The 12,967-nt window shown below is 44.6% G+C and overlaps 1 protein-coding gene across 1 annotated transcript in view; it reads right to left on the bottom strand.

Annotated features, from left to right (window-relative positions):
- CACNA2D3 (calcium voltage-gated channel auxiliary subunit alpha2delta 3) overlaps nt 1-12,967 on the bottom strand; it is an 863,383-nt gene that overhangs the window by 165,415 nt on the left and 685,001 nt on the right. Inside the window, exons 19-24 of the mRNA XM_030307036.1 lie at nt 11,098-11,169; nt 10,779-10,840; nt 9,350-9,417; nt 5,053-5,098; nt 4,797-4,894; nt 2,614-2,707 (exon numbers count right to left, since the gene is read on the bottom strand). Coding sequence (XP_030162896.1) covers nt 2,614-2,707; nt 4,797-4,894; nt 5,053-5,098; nt 9,350-9,417; nt 10,779-10,840; nt 11,098-11,169 — 440 coding nt within the window. The remainder of the gene's footprint in view (nt 1-2,613; nt 2,708-4,796; nt 4,895-5,052; nt 5,099-9,349; nt 9,418-10,778; nt 10,841-11,097; nt 11,170-12,967) is intronic.

Here is a 12,967-nt window from a genome sequence, read left to right as displayed (position 1 = left end):
AAGAGCAGACCGGAATGGGAACGGCTTTATGGAGAGGAAGAAAATCATCACAGGGAACTTTGCATTGATCTACCAAGTCCATTCTTGGTCCTGAAACCATTAGTGGAATCTGCCATCAGTGAAAGTACCAGCTGGGCCACTGGGTCAAGTCTGCAGCGACCTGCAGCCTGGAAATGTCTAGGACCTGAATTCTATGCTGTTTGAAGTCACTGACTTGTAACTTCTTCCAGAGCACAGGCCTTCTTCTTACCACCATCCCCAAAGAGATGAGTAAAGAAATGGCTTCTTCAAATCCCTGCAGGATACCACACATAGGACCCCTAAGAATGGCCTTGGCAAAGGAAACTTATTTTAAAATCCACTAAAGGAATTTTTTTTCAACTTTCAAGGCAAATATCATATACGTTTGAGCGTGCTGAGGATTTTCGCAATGCCTACCTCTTCACAAAAAGCGAGTGGTCTTTCTCCACAGATACATAATTTAATTCTGTGATAAAAGTATGAAGAGAATACTGTTTCTTGAGTTTGCTTCCCTTCCCTAAATGCTAGTAGCCATTTGATGCGAAGCACTATCCATGTCACCTTCAATATAAGATAATTTGGTTACTTGATCTTTGATGGTAGTCAAAGTGGCTGGTACTACCTTTAAGTATTTAAGGGGTGAATAAAAACCAACACTATGCATTTGTTTCTGCTTGCAGCCTCCCCAAATTGGAAAGCCAGGCTGCCCAATCAGTTACAGATGTGGACTACAAAGCAAAGCTACCATTTTGGAAATCTTTAGCATGTGTTAGGAGTGAACCAGCAATCTTTGCACGGGATTTTGAGTTTCATGAGAGCTTAAAAGAAACATTTCCACATCCACCAGAGAAAGCAATCGCTGGAAAGGTTTTGACTCTTTCCCAACCTCCCAGGGAATAGGAACCATGTTAGTAAGCAGTCTAAGGACACTTCCAAGTATAATGAGAATGGTGATCTCTCTTTGGGGCTCCAGACTCCTGTATTAAACTGTCTACTTGGGAGACTCAAGCTTAAAACATCTAGAAAAGCACTATGGACACGTTCAGTTCCAAACCAATTCTTCTTTCATTGTCTTCTGCCCTAGGAAATGGTACCACTATCTATACAGGCATTCGTGTTGTAAATCTGAGAATGACCCTTGAGAGCTCAGTCTCCCTCCCTTCACTCAGTGGACCATCAAATCCTCGGCGGCGGTGGTGGTGGTGGTTCTGAAGCATGCCACAAGTGGATCTTTCCTCTCTGTGCCACAGCCACTGCCTTGGTCTGAGTGGCAAATCCCTTGGAATGCTGTAGAAGCCTTTCTTATTGCTCTTATCCCATTAAACTATTCTTCACATAGCAGGAGGAGGATATTCTTTAAAAATGCAAATATGATCATGTCCTTCTTAACATCTTAAAATGTTCTTAAAATCGTTCAGTGGCTTTCCAACACTTGTAGTATAGTAGCCAAAATCCTTCACCTGACTCCCAAGGTCCTGAGCCATCTAGCCCCTCTGCACCCTCATCTGCCAACATCTTCGAGCCTACCTTCTATATTTCAGTTCCATTGGCCTTCTTTAAATTCCTCAAATGTGTCAAATACTATTGTACCTCAGGACGTTTGCACACGTTGTTCCATTTTCCTTAGAATGCTCCCTAACCCTTGAACTAGTTTCTGCTCAGAAAGGCCTTCTGTCTTTCATCTCCACTCTAGGTCTTGTCACAGTCTGCACGTCCTTACACTTCTTTCAAAGCAGTTATCAAATTCTTAATAATCTGGGATGCTACACACCACAGGTACCATGATGGCAAGGACTGTGTTTGATTGAGTTACTCCATTTCACCAACACCTAATCCAGCTCCTGGCACACAACAGATATGCAATCGGTGATGCATGGATGAACGAATGATAAAGGAATGACAATGAGAACAGAATGAATGATAGGATAGAGAAGAGGATATACAAAAGGCAAGGTAAATGAATGAATGGAGCTAACGAAGAACAAAAAAGGAGAGAGAAGTAACTAATGTCTGACATGAAAGTATAAGGAAAAAGGAATGCTTTTTCTTTCTATTTTCAATCTTTAATAACCCATTTCAATTAGTAAAATAATAATAACATCGATAAGCTGCTGAAGACTTTGACAACAGCTACCACTGCCCAGCCCCCTCTCCCTGCGTCCTCTGCCACAGAAAGAAAACCACAGGGTTATATCCTGACACCCTCATGAAACAGAGCTCTCACTTCCCCGTCTGACTTATAACCCGGCCTGGCCCAGATCCCAAGTCCCCTCCAGACTGTGAAGTACAGGGGGCCATGCAGGGCAAGAAGCTAAGTGCTCCTTCTGCCTCCCTCTCCCTCGCCAGTGTCCCCCACCCCGGCACACCAAATTTCATGTAACGCTAACGCTCAAATTATATGTCAAACCCGGGAGCTTGCCACCCAAGCCCGAGCCGCTAATCTGCTCTAGCTCTTGTGGTTTGGAGCTTTGGGAAAAATTAAAGCACTTTAACACCAAGCTCCCCAAACACTTTAGTTCTTTAAACCATAACCATATTTCGGACGGCTTGTGGGGAAATGGCCAGGAAAGGGGGACACGTGCAACCACTTACTCAGATTTGTTGAGGGCAAGACTGGTCCAATATGCTTCAATGGGAGCGCTCACCACGGCATCAAAAAGGACTTCTTGTATCAATTCTTTATCACCTATTGGGAGGGACAGACTTGAGAAGATGGCTGTGGCTGGGCCCCAAACGGGGGCCCCAAACGCCGCGCTCATTTGCAGTGTCTGCAGGCCACTCTCTCCTGTGATGTGTCGCGTTAGGCATTAACCTCCCACCGGCTGAAAATATGGGTCAGTTCTGACAACTGATATGCCCGTAATACAGGGCCCCCCAGAGCATCTGGATGAAACGATAGTAAACAGAGAGTCTCGGGTGTGTCACACTTCAGTTTTCCGCTTTCTCTTCCCATCTAGGAGTTGATGCCATGGACCGGCATGTCTTAGAAAGTTTGCTCAGTCCATCCGCACTTCTGTCCTCTACCTGTGGTTCTTCAGGGCCCTGCTCCCAGTCGTTTGTAAGAAGAGAGAGGGATGTGATAACTAAACACTCCTGGGACTCCTCTATTTTGTGACACCTTCCATCTGGTAGGACTGTTTGTTTTTTCCGATTTAAAGCAGGAAACTGCCCTTATCCAAAGAGGGAATCTTGCTGGGGCTCTGTGGAAGAGGCTAAGGAGTCAGGGGGATATCATGAGTGCAGCAGAGGCATCCCAGAGCCCTCCAATCACTCTGCAGAGGGGCTAACTGTCACCTACAGCAGGCCAGTCCTCACCCTGATGCTGGCCAACAAGACAATGGCACTTTGCTCTAAAAGCAAAAACTAAAAATAACTCATCACCAAAAAGACAATGGACACAGTGAGATATAGTTACGTCTTGGGATACCATATAGTAATTCAAACAAATGCATCACAGGTAAATGATCAACATAAGTAAATCTCAACAATGCAACGAGTGAAACACAAGTTATAGGACAATACATATGTTATATCGTAGATAATATAATATACCATATATAAATTTTAATATACAGAATAATGAAAATAATGGCACATACTATTCATGGATACCTATATATACGTATATACATATATATGCACACATATATACATCTGTATATATTACTATATATAGTAATAGTATAATATAGTAATGTAATAATAATATAGATAACATGATAGTATAATTGCCTAGGAGTGACAAATACAGGAGGGTAGCTTTTTCTGGGAGGGAAACGGGACCACACAGGGGACTCAGGGGCTTCAATATTATCTGTAATGTTTCATTCCTTAGAAAGCACCTGAAGGAAATAGGGCAAAATATTAAGATTTGATTAAGCTGGATGGTAGATGTAAATTTTAAAACATATCTCTATCCCTTTGTTTTTTTAAATATGTCCTTCAGAAAGTCAAAGAAAATGAAACAAGATAGGCTTATATGATGTCCATCTGATCTTTTCTCTACTAGAGCATGTCCCCAAAAGTAAATCCATTCCATGAGGATGCACTTTAGAAGCTAGATAAACGTCCTTCCAGCTCTCACAGGGCTGCTGTGGTTAGTCTAGGAAATAATATAGGTAAAGAACCGTTCACATCAATGAACAAGTGCTATCTGTCGGGGGTAGGGGCAGGTGCTGTGCTCACTGCTGGCAAATCTCTCCTCGCCCAAACTAGTCGCTGTAACTAACTTAGACCCCAGTCCAGGGGCTGCTCTTGCACTTGTTGAGCATCAGGCCTGCTGCTCTCTTCCTGCCCCCTCTGCACTGGCCACGGGCCATTTCTGACTCACTGAGCTCCCTCAGAGGCCCCGTGGTAAGAGGAGGGGCAACAGCACATATACCTCATGAGGCAACATGTGTCCGTGATGATTCCACTCTGGAGGGAAGCAGACCTCGAGTAGGCCCTGAGATGCCGCCAGTTCTGTTTCCTGCCCTTGTTTCTCATGTAAAATAAGGGAACAGATATTCACAGTCCCCTCCTAGTGGTAGTTTCCATCTTACTCAGGTGCTTGACTTAAATGGTCCGGTAGGGGGGCAAATCCAGTGCAAAAGGCTAGAATGAGACTGGGGTTTCTGCATGGTTTCCAGTGGCCCACCTTCTTCCTCCTGCTCCTCTAGGAAGCAGACATTTGACTGATCATCTCTACTGGAGCAAAGCTTCCCTTGAAAGCTGAGGGGAAGTACGGTTTTCGGTTCATTGTGTACTCTGGTGACACGCACACACAGCACACTCACATTGGAGCAGAGGTTCTTTGCCTTTGAGGTAGAGCTTGATGGCTTCTAGCTGAGATAGATGACGGTGCTCCGGGTGTAGGTCAGTGTTGCAGTAGGACCTAAGAACATGACATGGGCCAAAACAGGAACACGTGAGTATTTGTGGCATCGCCTTCCTTTGCCTTTGAACCAGGAGAGGTAGGGAGGGAGTATAGAGGATTTGAAATCAAAGATGGCAACAAATACCCATGCTGATGAAGGATGGTTTAATTCTTACCATTCATCTGCCAGGGATACGTCAGGGTGCTCTAAGTCATGCAGGCCTGGAGATCAAGGAGAAGGAGTTAATGAGTAAGGATCACCTGCGTGGGGCACGGACACCCCTCAGCTTTCATGTGCTCTAAATGCTTGAGGACAGGGCCAGTGAGTTGTGATGGGTAGGCACCAATGCCAAAGATACCTGCCCACGAAAAGGGACACTGGACAAAGGAAACCAGGCAGAACTCTCTCCCCACTTCCATCTCCCTAGGCCACCACTGCCGTCTTCCCAGGCTGAGTGCCCCAGGAAAGCCTGAACTCCATGAAGATAAATGACACACCAGTGAGTTCTTGGGGACAGGTTTAGTATGACGGTGGAAACACTGGCATTGGAGCCCTGCATGGCCTGAGCAGGGAGCTGGGCTGGACCACTTAACTCGTGCGTGACATTAGCAGGTTACTTTACTTTTCCAAATGATGGTTTCTTCCTGTGCAAACCAGGAATAATAATAGTCTCTAACTGATGGTTGGTTGTGAGGGTGAGATGATAGGTTGAATGATATGCAATTGTCAATAGTCAACTGTTTTTTTTTTAAATTTTTTTAATGTTTATTTTTGAGAGAGAGAGAGAGAGAGACAGAATGAGCGGGGGAGGGGTAGAGAGAGAGGGAGACACAGAATCCAGAGCAGGCTCCAGGCTCTGAGCTGTTAGCACAGAGCCTGACGCAAGGCTCGAACTCACAAACCACGAGATCATGACCTGAGTCATCGTACGTTCAACCGACTGAGCCACCCAGGTGCCCCAATACTCAACTGTTTTTGACCTCTGCTCCAATGTGAGTGTGCTGTGTGTGCGTGTCACCAAAGTTGCTAGTTGTTACAGGATCCTAAGTAAAAATGTGCCATCAGTCCAGAAAGGTAGCTGGGACAACCGGGGCTTGCAGGGAATTGGGGAGTTTTTACAGAATGCTCCAGATCACTCTAGCTCTGTGAAGTAACTCTTTCATTGTATCTTCATGTGAGTTCATTTTGAAGGCTCATCAGCAGACACACACTTGTGAGTGATGACCTCAGGAACTCAGATGATGCTTATAGTCTGTTTGAGGATGTCAGAGTTTCCCAAATGGCCAGCAGTATCTTACTGCACTCAGGATTCCAGCTTCTTCCTCAAATACAAATGTAGAAGTAAATAGCCAAACACTAGATCTAACTATTGCCCACCCTGCTTGATTTTACAGGAAGTAGGGAATACATTGGACAGAATATCATCAGACAGAACTAAAGTGTCATTTCCTGGCTCCAACACCAACTGGTTGAATGATCTTGGGGATGTCACTTCAACTCTTTGAGTTCTATTAGTCAGAAGATGTATATGACAGAGTCTACCTCATAGACTCCAGGAGAGGGTTAAGTGGGGCAGGGATGAGTCCCTAGGACAATCCATGCAGCCATGCATGCATCTATCCATCCTGTCTTCCCTTTCTCCCTCCCCTGCTCCCTTCCTTCCTTCTTTCCATATATGTACTGAGCATCAACTCTGTGCCAGATACTATTCTAGGCCCTGAGACTACAGCAGTGAACAAAACAAAATCACTGCCCTCACAGTATTTGTTTTCTAGTGGTGGAAAGAGAATAAAATTAAAAGACATAACATATCAGTTAGTGATAAGGGCTATGAAAGAGACTGGAATAGGATAGGCAGCACCAAGAGATGAGAAGTAAAAAAGAAAGACTTCCAATTTTGACTAGGATAGGCAGGGAAGGCTTCACTGAGAAAGTGACTTTTAAGCAAAGACCTGAAGGAGGTGAGGGACCGAGCCTGTAGATAATGGAGCGTGTGCTCTGGCAGAAGGAATAACCAGTACAACAGCCCTGGGATGGGCTCTCACCTTCCTGGAATATTGGGTTAATGATGTCAATTCTATTTTTATAGTTTCTGTTCTCATCAACCTTCATCCACAAAGCCCACTCTGCCTCTATTTCATAGGACCTATAGATAAGTCTCTGATGGGAAGATTGTTCTGATTGTTTCCTCTATGAGTTCCCAGGCCACCAAGGAAATTGAATTGTTCTCTAAGTTGCTCATCTCTGATTTGGGTCCTTCTGACACAACCACATCTATTGGTGACTGATAACATGGACAATAATGACATAAGCTCTAATTTATTGAACAACTACTATGTTCTCTTTCTCTGTGTATGTATATAATGGCATATATGTATACATATGCATGCCAAGGAGATTCAGAAGAGAAACAATTTCAGCAAGTGGAACTATAACCCATACCTTCAGCCTCAGTAGCAACTCCTTACATTTTGAACAATGTCTACCTGTTGACCACCTTTGTAACATATGACAATGGGAAATTCCCAATGTTGAAAATTCCCACATTCTGTGGGGCAGCATTCCTTATGGAAGATCCCACAGAAGTGTGGTTGGCATCCCCAAGAAACTCCTACCTTCTCCAAGAACAGAACAGAACAATAATTGTGCCATGGCCCTTATGATCAGGACCCTCCACTATTTGGCCCAAGTGGAAGTAGCTTTCTCAGGCTCGGGTACTCCAAGTTGGCAGGATTGCAAGCCCTCTTATTTATAGAGAACCAACAGAGAAAGCAAGATCTGACCTCATTTGTGTGGATAACCAGATAGTCTCCCCCTTGCTTGGGCTCAAACTAATTTCTTGCATGGTGATTACAGTTAGCTCTGAAATTCTATGACCTCTCAGCCTCACAGCTGTGGAACATACAGGGAGAGGTGATGGCTAAAGAAATGACCCAAAAGACAATGCAAAACAACTGTGTGTGTGTGTGTGTGTGTGTGTGTGTGTGTGTGTGTGTGAGAGAGAGAGAGAGACAGAGAGAGACAGAGAGAGAGAGAGAGACAGAGAGACAGAGAAAGAGGTAAGCCCATGTACTGAGGATTGGCTAAGGAAATGGACACATGAGATGCAAATAACCCATTAATAATCTCTCTCTCTATTGTTCTGACCATGAGCTGTTCCCTCAGCGTCACCTCAGATAGTTTAGACATGTATTTTCTGGCTTCATGGACAGTGATATCCACAGAGCCACACGTGGCTCATACAACCAGAAAATTCTAGAAGTTAAAAAAAAGCAATTTCTGAGAACACATCCTTTTAAGTATCTTGTCCAAGTAACAAAGTTGCCTGCTCTGTCTTATGTGTCTCTGGGAAAAGAGGCCATATGATTGATTAGCTCTGAAATGGGCACAACGAAAGCTTTCAATCTTCTTTCTAGTCCTTAAGATCTCACATTGACTTGTGAGACAAAGACTCACACCTGTAAAACAATGCACGCTAGTTGGCAGTAGACCAGAGGCTGGCTATGGAACTTGGCATCTCGGGACCACCAATCTCTTCACTCTCCACTACATCATTGGAGAGAGCCCCAAAGTGGTCCAGCTTCTGGAAGTTCACCACATGCACTTGTAAGCAGCTCGAACCAATTAGAACTGGCTTGTAATCAACCTTCCTGCTCTTCGCCATACTTTCTGGGGACACCCAGAAAGAGCACTGGTCTGGTCCTGCTCCTTCTCTGTGGAGATGCAAAATCTAACACCCAGATTGGGTGAGTGACTTACTCAGGGCCACTTGGGGAGTGGAGACTTTCAGAGTTCAGCCTCACCCCTCCCTGTGAACTGGTGATACTGGGGAAGGCAACTTCTCTGAGCTACCGGGTTGTTGTAAAGGGCAGTACGGGTGTGGCAGTGGTTTAAAAGTTTCAAGGGCTGTAACAACCGCTACCGTTCGTTGGGAGTTTGAGTACGCCTATGCTTTATGAAGACAAGAGGACCTGGGAATCTCAAGGTGCTCCTTATTCTTTCTGACCTAGCTATATCATTTAAATGATCATATTTTCCCCCTTGGACCTGGGCTGCCTTGAAGCACAAATGAAATCTGTGGCTCAACTGTAGAAGACTAAGGCTTGCATACCATTGTTTTCATTTTATTCCTCCCGGGCTTGAATTTTTACACTACTTTGTATTTTTCTTGGTCGTGATTTTTTTTGCATGAGAAGAAGATAGTTGGTGGATGATCCTATGAGTTGGCTCAACAGGTTTGTGGATTAAAGCAGAATATAAACAAATGAAACCATAAAGAAAGCCACCCCTAGTGGGGGGATTCCCACCGTTCAGAAAGCAAGCTCACATCAAGTGAGCAATCAGTTGAGTCAAATGCCCAGGGATTGGAGAGAGGGTTGAACAGATGAGCAAGATCTTCCGTGAACCCAATGGCTGGGTCTGGGGCCTTTCCCCCATCCTAAAAGATAAAACGGGTCAAAGCATCATCTTACCTTCTTCAATGGTTACATTCCCTCGGAAGAAATATTTCCCATGGCCTCTGGAGAGCGCCACACCTAAGCTGTGCAGAGAAACAAAGCAGACCTTGAAATCCATGCCATTGACTGGAATAGACTTGTGGGTTAACTTTTTATTTTCCATTTTCACATTTCCACTTCATGTTCTGTAAACAATTTTTCCAACAGTTTACTTTCAAAACCCCACTGATTATAGTTGGTGTTCGTTTTTCTTGGGTTCAATCAGCCGCTTCAAAGCAATTTCTGATTGGAAGTGCCAGCAGCCATTGGCTGCTCTTGCGCATCTTGAAAGAGGCGTGGCAAACTGCTAGCCCTTCTTTCGGATGCCCTCGCGAGAGCCATGCGCCCTGGTCCTCACCACTACCTTACATACTCCTGCCCTACATTCAGCCACAGATGGGTCTTTCCAGACCCTAGAGCTTAGGACTAGGGAACCTTCCAAGGGTGAACATAAAAATTTCCACTACCACTAGCATGTAGCCACATTATTGCATTGTGGGCATCTGTGCCCAACCCTCTCCCTGGTCTAGTAGATTTTTCCCACTCTCACGAGCTTGATTTAAGCTCCTTTCTAAAGTAAGAGAATCTATTTTGAAAACACAGTCTCTTCATCTGGCAAACCCACTTAGCGGTCCCGTGTTCCCTCGATTGCTCTGCTTCCAACTGCAATTAAACTCGGGATCCCTGGCAGTCTATGACAGCGATGCCATCATTTATTTTTCAGGTTAACCTATAGTCAGTAAATTCTTTCTCTCCTTAGCTCTGTGAGGCACCAGCTCGGGAATGTGAAGCAGCCCCACTGAAATAACTTCCTACAAAAGTGTTACAGCAGTAAGGTCACAGGAGAAGGAGACTATAGAATGCCACATGCATGTCTGAGAGCAGGCAATGGGGCAAAGCCATTTTTCAGGACTGTTACAGAGAAATAACAGGATTCAAAGGTAGACAAGCACAGAAGTACACTTCAGAGAAATTAAAATGGAAGCACAACACGTAAGGATGGATATGCTATTTCCTAGTTTGAAGGCCTGTTTTTTGATCATGGAAATAAAAGGTGAAATGGAACTCACTGGGCAGCAAGTTAGATAGATGGTTAAGGAACCTGGTAACCCTCTGAACTGGTCTCTCCACCCTTAGTTGGAACCCCCAAAGCTTATTTGCTCGATAATGAGATGCAAAGCCATGACAAATTGAGTGAGTCTTCCTAGGTGAGCCTGAACCATCTTCCCCCTTCTGGAAAACAGAAACAAAAGCAGCCTGGGAAAAGCCCCTTCCTCACTCTTTCCAGCCTTTCGGCAGGGTGTTTGGTTATCTTCAGATGACGAGCTCTGAGAGCGTCAGCAGGTTTTGTACAAACACAAGTGATGGATCTGATGGAATGTCCATGTATTATGGTCAGCTCTACCTGAAAGGGGTACCCTTGATGTCTGTATAATAGTAGTCATTTGTCATCACCAAAACCCGTTTCTAGATTGAAAAAAAAAAGTCGTAGAGAGAAGAAAACATGGTTAGTCTGCTAGGTGACGTTTTCAGAAATAAATAAAAATAAATGGACACGCTATGATCACGTTAACAGTACTACATGAATCTTGTTTGAGATAAGTAAAGACAAGAGAAAAATGATCTCAGCGAAAGATATTTATTCCAGATAGAGCTTTCAAAGCTAATTTTTCACAGTGGTTTGTTTTAAAGTAAAGTGGCTAGAATGTTTGAGAAAAATGTACCCCTTTGTCCACTGTCTTCTTCACCTCCATAGAGAACTTCCCAGTCTTTCGGTTCACCATGGCGTTTCTTAACTGAAACGACAGAAGGAAGCTGGTATTAGTCCTTTCCTAGGTTGCATGCCCTCTGGGCAGCTTGCATCCTGCAGCTAGGGAGCACATTTGGTGGTGCATGCCAAGCACTGGCGCTCTAGAACAGGGCTTCTCCAGAGTACACATCCAACAGCCGCTATACCCGGGGAGAGAGGCTAACAGCGACAAATGACTTTTGACTTCAGTTTAGGGTGCTCGTGTAAACCTCGGGGCAGCCCCGATGAAAAAGCCTGGGCTATGTGGACGACGCCTGAGAGTCAGAGAACGAAGCCCCAACGACCGCGAAAACACTCATGAGGGCAAGAATGTCTCTGGGGACAAGTTGCATTTTCAAAAAGGGTACTAGTTTGTCATGAAGAAATCGTTTTTCAAAACATAATCAAGTTAAAGATATTTTCCTACGTGGTATTTTTTTAAGCCAACCATTTGGAAGACAGGGATTCGCTTTCTATGGCACGAAGCATCTTCAAATGCTCTTGGAGAAATCTGAGCCAGTTAATGGTCTCGCTTACGGTTCACGGGCAGTGACAGGGCAACCCGGTATCTGAGTTCTGGAGGTCCCATCTAGGGACAGTGAGCCTCATGCTCTCCTCCCGCCCCTGGCTGACCTCTTCTAATTATGTGTGGCCCTTCTGTGGGTTCACAGAAGGACAGCAGACGCAGTGATGAAAGACATGGGCACCAATGGGAGACGAAGGGTATGCCATTTAATGGAACAGGAGCAGATGCTAACATGCCACAGCCTGTCAGGAGAGACTCTTTCCTGACCTTGTGCTTGTTTTTTTTTTGTTTTTTTTGTTGTTTTGTTTTTTTTTTTTTAATTCTCTCCCCTCTTCTCTCCTCTGAGGAGCTTGACTAAGATCTGGCCGATAGAAAACTGTAATGTTTGCAAGCAACCTAAATTTGATTCGGGGCTGTCTAGATTTGGGTTCACATTCCCGTCTTCTGTGAGAGAGAGTCAAAAGCATAATTTTTAGCTGGAGGCATGTATAAAATAAAACATATATTTTACTCTAGATATTTTTTAACAACACATAATGGGCATTTCTGGAAATATTTTCCCATTTTAACTTTTGTGGTTTTGGATGGGGAGAGCTGGTCCTAATTAAGTCTACTTTCTAACTTTTAAGAACGGCTCGATTTATCTTTAACATGGTTTTCATTTTTCCTCTTTCTGGTGCCTGCCTAAAGCCATTTGGGACCCTCCCCTCTCACATTCCCCAGGCAAGTCGGAGATTAGGTAAGCTTCTCCATGAGTCCCTACCACCCCGCCCCCAACCCCCAGTAGCACTGAACAATCAGCATCATCCCCAGGCGGCTCCAAGGCCAAGGTCACTGATACTCTCTGGAGGCAAATGGTTGGATGATTAGTCTGGTCTTTCTCTTTTCTTCAATTTTAACAAAAACAGATTACACTTATTGAACACCTACTTGTACGCAGAATAGCACTATAGTTAGGAAGTGGACTCCAGAGCCAGAGCTTACGATCTTGGACAACTCGCTTACCCTCTCTGTGTCTCAGTTTCCTTTCCTGCAAAATGGAACTAACGACAGCACCCAACTCACGGAGTTGTCATGGGAAGTAGATGCACTGATATTTAGAAGACAGCCTCGTCCACCCTAAGCACCGAGCACATGTTTGTTGTCCACCGTCATCACCTCCAATCACTGTCATTACCATCCTCCCCCTTCCCTTTGATGTCAGACCCCGGTCAAGAGCTTAAGGAATCAGAATTCAAGCTTGAGTTTGCTTGACCACAGATGCCCATGCTCCAAACCG

Source organism: Lynx canadensis, chromosome A2, assembly GCF_007474595.2.
Source record: "Lynx canadensis isolate LIC74 chromosome A2, mLynCan4.pri.v2, whole genome shotgun sequence".
Lineage (NCBI taxonomy): Eukaryota > Metazoa > Chordata > Mammalia > Carnivora > Felidae > Lynx > Lynx canadensis.
The sequence above is the reverse complement of the archived record's forward strand: the minus strand, read 5'-3'. Positions and strand labels throughout refer to the sequence as shown.